At 29.5% G+C, this 12182-nt stretch overlaps 1 protein-coding gene across 2 annotated transcripts in view; it reads left to right on the top strand.

The window, feature by feature from the left end:
- LOC107443034 (uncharacterized) overlaps positions 1 to 12182 on the top strand; it is a 52062-nt gene that overhangs the window by 6343 nt on the left and 33537 nt on the right. For both annotated transcript variants that reach the window (XM_016056777.5, XM_016056771.5), the window contains one exon: positions 2992 to 3146. In XM_016056777.5, the coding sequence (XP_015912263.1) occupies positions 2996 to 3146 (151 nt within the window). In that variant the 5' untranslated portion in view covers positions 2992 to 2995. The remainder of the gene's footprint in view (positions 1 to 2991; positions 3147 to 12182) is intronic.

Below are 12182 nucleotides of genomic sequence, written 5' to 3'. Positions count from 1 at the left end.
TTATTGAGAAATTTCCTTTGAAAGCAATAAAAAAAAAACAAAGCGCACCGAGAAATTTTCTACTAAAACCTCTGAAAGTATTAATTTTCATTTAAAAAGAATTTTAATTGATAGATATACAATGTAATCATTACAAATTAAGCTAGTCAAAAATTGGTACCCGAATTCAAAATTCTGGTGTAGCGTATCGAAAATATCGGTATTTAAAATACTACTTAAAAATGATTGAAAACTCGATGGGAAAAACTTGTGAACTACCAATTTTGTTTTTAGTTTTATTTTGTGTTTTTTTTTTTTTTTAATTATGTTGGGGTACGTAATCAGGATTAGGAGGTACTTGGGGTGGAAATTTTTTTTACCAAAATGTAAAACAGTGCGGTACACCTTACATTTCTGCTTAAAATGAGCTTTGCATCATGTAAAATGATGCATAGCGTTTTTAAAAAGTGCTTAAAGGTGCTTATTTTCGTTTTTTAAAAGTCTTTAAAGGTGTTTTTTTTTTCATTGGGTGTTTTTAAAAAGTGCTTAATTTTCCTTTTTCGAAAATTAGATTTTTTTTCTTTACTATGTCGATTTTCGCCACGTATTTTCGCCAAAAGCGTGTTTTTCCACAATCCATTTCGGCGTAATGTAGGTCCATAGCGTATGAAAACGCCAATCATTTTAATCTCTTGTGCAACTTTATTGCATTTTGCAAGATATTCTCAATTTCAGGTTTCATTTTCCACCCTCTGATATCAAACCGAAGAATTTCTTGATCATTCTATAATGACCTTGTAAAATCTTTGAAAATTATATTGCATTTTGTTATTGCATATAGTGCTTTAAAATATTTTTTGAGTGCTTAAAAAGTACTTAAAAGGTGCTTATTTTTTGGTGAAAGATTTGGCTACGCACCCTGTGTAATATTTCTACTTTTTTTTTTACTTTATATACTACGTTTTGTTTCATCGGAGCATTCTAATCAGGATGTTATTATTTATTTCTTGAATATTATTCAGTCATTTTTTTGTATGTAAGGGTTTCTGAAGCTACTATTTTTAAACGGTAAATCCAGTGGAGACCCTGGAATGGCAAAGACCTTATAAAAAACACTCTCACCACAACTTAGATTATTTAATACTGAAAAATGCACTCCGGAAACCAAAGCAAGTACAAAGGTCGCTAAAAAATGTTTAAATTTTCTGCGAAACTCATGCGAAGTGTGTTTTTATTTTTAAAAAAATATTAGTCATGACTTAGAGCAAATTTATTCAACTGCTTGCTTAAAACCTTTAAATAACAGATTGATTGTGTTATCGAGTAAGCAACTTCGATAAAGTAATGAAACGATTGAGTATTTTTATTTGCTTTTTTTTCATTGTGCTACTTCCTTGTTGATATCCAACAATATATCTGATAAAATGGCCAGCGCAATATTTAATTTTCGTTCCAGTATTTATTTTAACTCAATATGAATGATTGATATTTCCTTTCTTCTTAACTTCTTGTGTACACTTAAAAATGTATCTAATTTTTTTTTTTTTTTGGAATTATTTTTGAGGCAAGCTATAAAATTTTTGTTACGAAAAAAATTGATTGACTGTTGTAATCTCTTCGTCGGTCTACAGTTTTTGTTAAATTTATTACAAAGAATCTTTTCAAAATTAATATTTTTATATAAAAAAATTCCTATTAAACAATAATAAAGAAAATTTGAGTATTTTATTGTTCAAAACATTTCTTTTTGTGAGTACAATTTAAATAGCTCAAATATATATAATAAAAATTATTTTTGAATCAATACATTTTATAATTGTGTACTAAAAAAAATTGATAATCGTTGTCACCAACCAGTGAAGTATGATTACTTATCTTTATCAATAGTGTCTAAAGAAATAGGAGTCAAATGCCGGTTTTGTAAATAGCTTTCTTTTATCTTTTACTACATTCATTGAATATAAAGAAGAAAAAGCTGTAGATTGGATTTGGAATTGCGTGTTGAGATTTGATGCAATTTCACTAATTGCTCGTTGTCTTTTGTTATTAAAAATTTATCCAAGCTCAGAGGAAGACGTGCACAGTGTTTGAATCATGAGTAGCATTTTTACTGGAGGAAGGATATTCTTTTCAGAACTCTGGAAAAAATTTAGAAAGAACTTGAATAAACTGAACAAAATGGAAGAAACTGAAACTTATGCAAGAGTTTAGAATTTTTGTTTCAAAATTATCCTATAGCTAAAACAAATGTTAAAACACGTGTGTCTAAAATGATTTTGTTTTAATTTGTATAAGTATTTCAGTTAAGTTTTATATTTTAAATTTCGATCATTTAACTTACACTGTACTTGAATGCTCACATAGGAGGTAAAATAATACATTTTAGGTATTTAAAAGGTTTATTTTTAAATACACAAGTAAACTACAATATATTTCATCTATCCAGATCATTTATAAACAGCTTTAAGAAGAAGAAGAAAAAATTCTGTTTGGTACCTAAAAACCAAATGTAAGATATTTAACACTAGAAAGACTGAAACTTAGTACATACCTATACTGTTCAAAAGGAGTCACAATGACTGGATTGTAAAAGAATAAATAATGCGTAAAGAAATTTATTGAAAATTAATTTTTAATGTTTTTTTATATTATTTACAATTATATAACAAGTTATTAGTAAATATTAACAGTAAAAGAATTATATGTTATACAAAATTCTAAGAAATTGTGCCATTATATACATCATTGTTTTTCTAATTGAAATTAAAAGCAGTCAAAATGACTTCCTTAGGCAATCTAGTGTTAAATCCTTCCCTCTCTTAAACACTTTTGTTCCTCTAATTATATTTGCTGATAAGCACATGTTTTTAATTGTTTGGATGGTATTGGATAACTTTATATACATATATGATTTTTTTTTCATCATGTAAATCATGTTTGTATATTTATACATTTCAGTATACTTATGCATTTTTATTATAATTTTTTTTTGTATATTTTTCTCACTTGCAGAGGGATGTGGTCTAATGTTCAACTGACAAATGGTTGTCCAGCTCCTACCTCTAGGTCTAAGCATGCAATGTGTGTCTCCCAAGAGGGTTTTATTTATCTTCTAGGAGGCCGCAGCGCAAATCTACCGTTAAAAGATCTATGGAAGTTTGACCCAGGTATGCATTTCAGACTTTTTAGTTTTGTGTGTAATGGTTAGGTGGGATTTTTTTTTTTTAAATTTTTCCTTACTGAAAAGAATTAGCCATATAACTTGAACTTTTGTTCTTATAAATAGCCGAATTTATAAATTCAGTGTTTATAAATGCAAATAACCTGTGTGTGAAATGGGGAAATGAACGAACGTATAACACACAAGCGAAAATAGCTTCCCAGTGTCAGCTTCTCTTTTTGGCTCCATGTTAATTTTTACAATTTACATGTTAATTATACAATTATAATAAGCAGAACTTCAAAAAGTTGTTTTTATAAATAGTTATTAAATAACTTTAGAGGCTTCAGTTGTCATCACCAACTTTCACGCATAAATGCAATAAATTTAACACCAGCACTCTACTAGTATCATTTTTCTAGTAGATTTGATATTTTACAGCAAATATTGAAATTCTTATTTGGAAAATAAAAGGCTGAAAATTGCAATTAGTTGTTTGTTTTTTTTAGCTGTAAAATATAAAATAATAGTTTAATCAACTAGACCTTAGTCTATTTTCTAAACATACGTATAGAAAACATTCCTGCGAAATTTCAAGTAATTCAAACTGAAATATTTTGAAGTATGGCATTTGAAATAAAGGAAAATAACCGAAAAATTAGATTTAAGGAAAAAGATAAGAAAAAAAAGGCACAATTATCAACGTAATAACCAAAATAAATGATATTTTAAATCATCGTAACATCTGTTTGATTTGACGTGGAAATAAAACTTAAACAATTTTAGAAAGAGAAAAGTTTATAGTTTTATTTTAAGCAAAAAACAGGAGAAAAAAATTTTGAGTCATTTGTTTCTTAAAAAAATGTGTGTTCTCACCTACATATTTCGACACTCATTTGTTGCTAACTCATACATGAGTCATCTAATTCCGTGATGAAAACCTCATCCTCCCCCCCCCCTTTCACTCCTATACTCGTACTTAATTTCCCATTCAATGTTGGAACTGCATTTCAATCACCTGATGAGCGTGATGGGTTAAGTGAAGCTTGTTACTGCACGCTACCTATATACCATATTGTATCCGGCAACCTTGAATTATTTTTTTATGTATAATATGTAATAACTTAACACTTTTCATTAATGCTATGAGCTTTAATTATCCTCCGCTTATCTATACATTTTTAGTTTCTATAAAGGTTTGATTATTGTAAAAGATATTTTTTGACGTTTGTTTTAATTTTATTTTAAAATCAGAAATACGCTGACCTGTATATATTATGCAATTCCTCAATTGCTTTTAATGCAATAAAAAAAATGTAGATTCTAGTAGTTAGGAGAAGGAAGTCAGTTAAAATTGTACCCTCCCCTCTTTTTTGTTGCTAAGGTTTACCTCTCTCCAGTATTTATTTAATTCCATTTATAATATTTGGAGCATAATATTTCGAAAAGGAAAAAAAAACTTTTAACAAAAAGTTTCGAAAGGTTATGCAACGATTATACAGAAATCGGGTCATCAAATTAAAATTTATCTAGTGCATTTTTAAAGAAACAAATCTCTAACTCAACTAATTTTTCAAATCTGATTGGTATAAATCTTCGTAGGTATTTTCTTTTCAATGGGCGTATTTTTTTCTGAATAAACATATCTTTTTTTCGACGGATCCGAATTTTTGACTCAAAAATATAGAGCAATCGCAATCTTGGAAATATGATCAGAATAGTTTCGTCAACTGAGTGGTCCAAAATTTGGAGCCCCTAATGTTAATTTTATTTTTTTACTTATATCTTGAGAACTTTCCAAGCGAATTTAAAAAAAAAAATTATAAATTTATTTATCTAAAGATAATTCCACGCAAAGAAATTATAGTAAATATTTTTTTTTGTTTAATAATAGTCAAAAATATTTTGAATTGTAAGTTATACAATATTTTACATAATTTTAAAGAATATACTTTTACATGGCAAAATACAAAACTTGAGCGTAATCGGTCGAATAGTTCATGAGAAATCGTATTTTAAAATAATGCTTTTTTAACTTAATTTCAATTCGCTTCATTTCCTAACTTAAAACATCATCTACACTAATTAATCAGCGTATTAAGCCCTTCTAAACCCCCCTAGAGCCATGCCTCATCGGGGATTCGACCCCGAAACCTTTCTGTAATGATGTCAGCTCCCTAACCACCGTAAAGCCAATCGAAATTTTTTTTTTATTGTAATTAAAGCTTCAGAGAGAAAAAATAATATATAAAAAGGGACTCCGGTCTCCCATCTGCGTCAAAGGGTTATTATTGAGCCGTTGCGGCTCAGAGGTGGCTGCCAATAAAGTGAACCGGGTTCGAATCTAGTTGATACGAATTCCGCACCTGCCTCGCACCGACCACAGTGCTGACGTAAAGTATCCTCAGTCGTAGACAGATCATGAGTTAGAGTCTCCTGGCCGTCAGGCTAACTGTGTGAAGCTCTCGTGAATGCTGTTTAGTTCCATCAAAAAGTCCTGCGCGTAGTTAAATTTCACCCAATACTTGATCCAGGAATGTTCTTGTCTTCTGGATTAGGTTCAAAATTACAAGGCTACGGAGTTGAACATTTATAGTCGTAAACCCAAAATTGGGTCGGCTGTTCAACGACGGTTATAAAGGGTTATAACTTATAACTTTTATTCGTATTGAAATCGTAGGCAATCATAAAACAAAGAGGTGGTTCATAAATCTACCAAAAGTTTTTTAGCTGAAATAATGCATAAAAATTGCTTAACAAGCAGTTAAGTTATCCATTAAGTAGTCCATTATTTTTTTTTTAATTTATTTTCTTGTTCAATTTATTTCTTAATGCTAATCTAAATATTCATCATTGATAGGATGTCTTCCGCGAGACAAAAACTGCCGTTTCTGAAACTCGCTAAAATGGATGATCCCCTTATTATGTTCTCGTTTATTCTTTTGGTGGGTAATTTGGCTCAATTTGAAAAGCGATTCATTCGGAAGCCATTTATTCTGTTTTAAGCGGAGTTTTGAAGGGTGGGTGTATGTATAGTATCTGTAAATTGATATTTCTGTTTCAGTCATGTGTTTTTGATGGATGATGTCGAAAAATATCGTTTTATTTATGTTTCAAAACTTTTTTTTTACGGTTTTAACAGGCGTTTTTTAATGTAACTTATTCGAACAATTGATTTATTAGGACACTTGCAGATTCTTTTTATTTCAAAACGAATTATGCATTTGTTCCTGTTTGGCAAAATTTTAAAATGAAAAAAAAAATATATATAATAAATTTATTTTATATGTATTTTTTTTTTTATATTATAACCGTCGTTGAGCAGCCAACCCAACATTGAGTTTACGACTACCAATATTCAACTCCGTAGCCTTGTAATTTTGAACCCAAACCAGAAGACAAGGGAACTCCTGGATCAAGTATTGGAAAATATTTTCCTTCTTGGAGGACTTTTTGGTGGAACTAACCGTCATTCTCGTTACATTGAGAGGAAAATCTCCCGCAGTTATTCTGACGGGAAGGGGACTCAAAACCATGATTAGTCTATCACTGGGGATATTTTACGTCAGCTCTGTGGTCAGCGCGAGTCGGGTGCAGAATTCGTATCGACCAGCTATCACTGGGATTTGAACGTGGTTTTGAACGTCGAACTGGGATTTGAACGTCGTACGTGCCCTCAGTGGTACGTGCTCGTTCTATCTTCTTAGCCACAGCGGTTTTTTTAAATTTGTTTAAAAAAATATTTTTGATAAATTGAAAATATAGAAACCCCTTATTCATATTTCGTGTTCTGATTACATTTATAATCCGGCCGTGAATATATTACATGTAGTTAAACTAAAAGACTGCGAACAAGATTTGACTTCAGAAAATTGAAACTATCTATTTAAATTTTTAGAGATTCAATAGAAAATTAAAGGTATTATACCCATATTTCTTATAAGGGTGTCCGAAATTTAACGCAAGATTTGAATTTGCCACCATTTTTGCAGTAAATTGTTGAACTAGTATGTCAACCACAACCACCTGTGCATTACTAAAGGAAATTGAACGCTGCATCAACGAAATTCCGCCTCATATGCAGAAAGGTCATGAAAAATTTCGACGAAAGAGTGCGTATGTGCCAGCGAAGCCATGGAGGCCATTTGCCCGTTGTGTTATTCCATGATAACGTAATAATAAATCCTTTTATGTCTCTCAAACAAACTAAGAATCCCTTTAAGCATGTTCTATTTTCAATAATTTCTGAAAATTGATGAATTTTTGAAGATAAGCATAAATTTTGAATTGCTACTTCATTTACAAAAATTTCCATGAATAACCCTATCCTGTGTACTTTATGATTCAATGAAAAAATAACAATCTAGAGATTAAAAACTGTGTTTTCTATTTAATTTAAACCTTTTGCATTAATTTTGGGACACTCTTTACATCATAAAATGAAATTTTATAGCGAAAACCTACAAATTTATATTTAAAAGAAAAATGTTCAATTTTCATATCTTTGGAGAACATCATACAGAATTCGTTTTATTTACTTTCTTTCCTCTTTTTAAATGCGCTCTCCTATTGCTTTTTTCAACTGTACTACCTCTCTGCACATTTTATTCCTTCAACATATGTAGCCAACTTGACTACTTCAATATTCACTCAATTCACTTCGATACTCCAAAAATCTTCTCTTTTTTTTTACAGTGTTTAGAAACCATTACCTTAAAAATTAAAACCAAATCATTTTAGATTAAGAATAGAGATCCAATCAATATTTTTGACCAATCCTGAACTAAAAAGGGAAGCTCAAACATCCCCCCACACATTAAATCAAGCTGGTTAAAAGTTAACTAAAACCCCTTAATTGGGACTTTTCCCACAGATGAACAGGAAACCTAAAAGGGGTCAGCATATAATGTTCATACAGGTGTTCACCAAAAACAGGGTAGGACCGGCAATCCATTTATACTAACTCTCAACTTTAGTTTTTAGAAAATGCCAATTAAATATACAATTAAACTAAAATAATAATGTTATTAAATAAGCACAATTTAGAACATAAATCAAGTTACGATACAATTAAAGATTACGTAATAATAGATCTTTTTATGTCTCTCAAACAAACTAAAAATCCCTTTAAAGCATTTTCTGTTTTCAATAATTTCTGAAAATTGATGATTTTTTTGAAGATAAGCATAATTTTTGAATTGCTACTTCATTTACAAAAATTCACTTAAACCTAAAAATAACAACCGTTCACTGTGTAACGATATCAAGAAGAAGGCTGTTAAACCTATTTTCATTTCCGTTCTTAACATTATTATAAGCTAGGTTACTCATTTTAAAAACAATATTTTATAAAAACAATCTTTAAGTAAAAGCTGTAGTTATATAGAATGCCTTTTGATAACTTGCATTATTTATTTTGAATTGTAAATTACAATTGTTTATCTGTGTTGCGACTTTTGAAATCGATAAACCTGGAATAAATAAACTTGGCATTAGTTGAAACTGATCTCGCTGTTCTTAAAAGTGCTTCTTTTGGCGTTATTAGTAAGACCTTGGATCAGTAAGACCTTGGATCAATTTAGACTGTGTTTTCTTCTTTAGTTTATTGTAGTCATCTGATCCAAAGGAAACTTCATTTTTGTCTGGCTTTTAACTTGCGTTAAAGATTATTTAAAGGAAATGATTATTTTCTACTGGTTATCTCTTCAAATCTTCTCCAAAAATAACTTCCATTATTATTAAGTAGAATTTTTGTTTTTCATCATTGCATTCTCTTGAATGTCTTTTCTCAACTACGCTTTCAGGTTTACTTTGTAATTCAAAAATTAAAAGTTTATATCGGGATTCTTGTTTATAGTCGATAATCATGAAAATTGCTCTTACTAAAAACGAAAACTTGCTATAAAAAATAGATTATTCGTCAAAAGAGATTGTGATCTAGATTTAAAAGTGTAACCAAAACGTAAGCAAAATGTAAGTTTGTTTCCAGCAAGTAAATATTTTGTCTCGCCGTGCAAAATGTGATCAAAACAGCGACGTACGTTGCAGAATAATCTATATCCCAGCAGAGCATTTTCTGTTCGGAGTAGAACAACTCAATTCCAATGGTTCAATTACGATGAAACTTTTATATTTTGTTAATTATTTTTGTTTCACTTAGGCATATTTACATTTTTTTTTATTTAACCAATTCAAACTCTTCTTCGCCAGTTTAGAATGCAAAATAAAATTTTTCGTCATTAAAAAAATATTGTAAAAGTTTAACTAGTGAAAGTTTTCTTTTTTTATGATACTCGTGGGACATTTCTTTTTTTATGATACTCGTAGGACATTTGTTATTATTAAAGTCTAGTTGCTGAACATTAAATATAATTCTTCTCTTATCACTTAACTGTTATGCATAAACTTATAAAAATAACTTCATATCTGAAGTTAGAAATGAACGTTTTCGATAGCAAAATGTGCTTGAGGCATTTTACTAAAAACCTCAACTTTACATTAAAACTTTTACCTCAATTGATATTATCATAGAACTACTTTGCTCTGAGGGATGCCATTTTCATTTCAAATTTTTATAAAACTTTCCTATTTTAATATTTTACAAGCGAATTATTTCTCCAATACTTTGTTTAGATACATACCTTCGATAACTGTATTTTTCTTTTTAAAACTCTCGCTTGTATGTTTGACATAAAATAATTCTTTATGCAGATGAAAAGGGAACGATAGCCAAAAAAAGCAAACGATTAATAAAAATGAAACGATAGCCAAAAGAAGCAAACGATAAATGTTCTCGTCTTAAAGATAAAAGTATATTATTAAACTCTCTAAACCAGGTACATTTTTTCACAAAGAATCACGCATGTAAAGCGATAAAGGTGAAGCAAAAAGTTGCCAGAAAACGAAATATCTAAGTATCGTGAAACTGCCGCCAGCTGAAATATATCGATTTTTCGGCAGGAGTCGATTCCGGCGTGGCTGGATAGTGTATTAATCGCCAACCTTTTCACGGCTTTACATAATACCTTCCAGTATTCATCTCAACTTGCTTGGATTTGTTTTTCTTACAAATCTTCGGTGTTCTTTTTTTTATTGTTCTAATGCACTGGTTTTTCTTGACTGCACAGCTCAGTATTTATTTTTAATTATCACGTGACATTGTAGCCCTGGTAACGATCGAAATATTTATGATGATTGCTCAATAAATGGGTTATGGTTAGCTTTCTCGTTGCAGATGCGTTAATGTGTTGATGATGGTGATAATGAAGTTTTGCGTGCAAGACTACTCAGAGTAATCATCATTCCTCCTCTGACCTTATAATCTTGTTAATATAGCCGTTGATGACATAAGTCAAATTGTTATCAGAAATTTTTCGCTTAAATGAAGTAGCATTAATGAATGGAGGGGAGAAACATTAAATTCTATAGTTTGAAAAAGAATTATAAATAGATAATAATAAAGAAATAATCTTTTATTCTTTCTTTTTTAGGATAGACTACGAAATAAAAATTTAAAATGAAAAAAATTCATCGTTATAAAATTCGATAGGATTGTTAAGGAAGCATCTTAAATAGTTTATTATTAAAACTTCTCAGACATAAATAGAAGATTGGTCTTAAAGGAAGGTCCACATTTCCTGTTGTTTAAAAGGGTGATTTTCTCAAGGCATTAACTTTTAACTACCACAATAAGGAAAAGTTCATCTCATACTTAACTTAATGTTGGTAATTTTTAAATTGGGACCATACATTTAAGTAAGAAAATCAACAATCAGCGATGGAAATACTTTAAAAATAAAAATTTACTGACAGTTTTAAATTGCTAATACAAAGGAAAATGTAATTTCTCTCCCTTCATTTAGACGCTGTAAAAGCTCCTGAAATTATTTTTAAAAAAATTTATTCTGTGAATTAAGAATTAATAAGTAAATGCAGAAAAACATTTAAATAATATTTAATTGAAAATTTAATTTGAAAAATTTTTTAGAAAATGGATTATATCTAGAATTTCGAAAAAATATTAAAAATTTTCATAGGAATTTTTACTTTTTCATTGTAAAAACATTTTGTTTCACTTGTATTTTTATATTACCTTAAGTAAGACCACATTTTATACGCACACACGTAATAATTAATTTAAACCTGAAACTTTTTTTTATTTTTAAAATGCATTTTAGTGTACAGGCATGGTAAATACAAAAAGGGAAAGTAATGAAAATAAACTGGAAACATTATTCTTTTTTTTTTAATTTCAAAATATTTTTTAAATACACTATATGCTCTATAATAGTTTAAAAACACAATTGATATTGTTTGTTTTGCATTTTATGATATAATTTTTATATTTCATCTAAATTGTTTATGTTATAGAAATGAGTTGAACTTTGCTTTGGTGGCATTTTTTAAATGACCCATAATTTCATTTTTTGTAGGGGAGAGGGGGGCACCTTTCAACAGTTTTTGCTTAAGAATTATTTTCGAAGTTTTATTGCTTTCAAAATCTAAGTTCTAATTTTTATTTACTAAATTGATATTTGAGGTAACCTCTCAATTTTTTCCAAAGGTCTAAACCAAAGATAAAATACCTAATTTTACATATTTAGTGAACCATGTATTTTGTTGAAATCTACCCCTCCTGGGGGGCAGTTTTCAACGGGTGGTGGGGCACATTTCAACAATTGAAGAGAACATAATAAGATCATGCATTTTGGAAAATTAACTTTATTCATAAAATAATAATAATGAATGAACATATTGATTTAGGTTTTTTCTACATTATTTTTTCTTTAATAAAATCAAAGTTTACGGAGAATGTCATAAAAAATACAGCTCGAGCTGTTACGCAGCTTAAACTTGGTTGAGGCAGTTTCATTTTAATGTCATTTCTTTCTATACTACTAATATCCTCTTTTTCTGAAAAATAAAGCATTGATTATCATGATTCCTCGCTCTCCAGAAACTACCTGCCCCACCAGACGAGCTCCTAGCTTGGCAGCAACATTTGGAGCTAGAACAACTGTTAAAACTCCAGTTTCATCCAAGT

Source organism: Parasteatoda tepidariorum, chromosome 10 (assembly GCF_982258835.1).
Source record: "Parasteatoda tepidariorum strain Cologne lab strain chromosome 10, Ptep-v5.0, whole genome shotgun sequence".
In the NCBI taxonomy this organism is placed as follows: Eukaryota; Metazoa; Arthropoda; class Arachnida; order Araneae; family Theridiidae; genus Parasteatoda; species Parasteatoda tepidariorum.
This window is presented reverse-complemented; position numbering and strand designations above follow the sequence as displayed.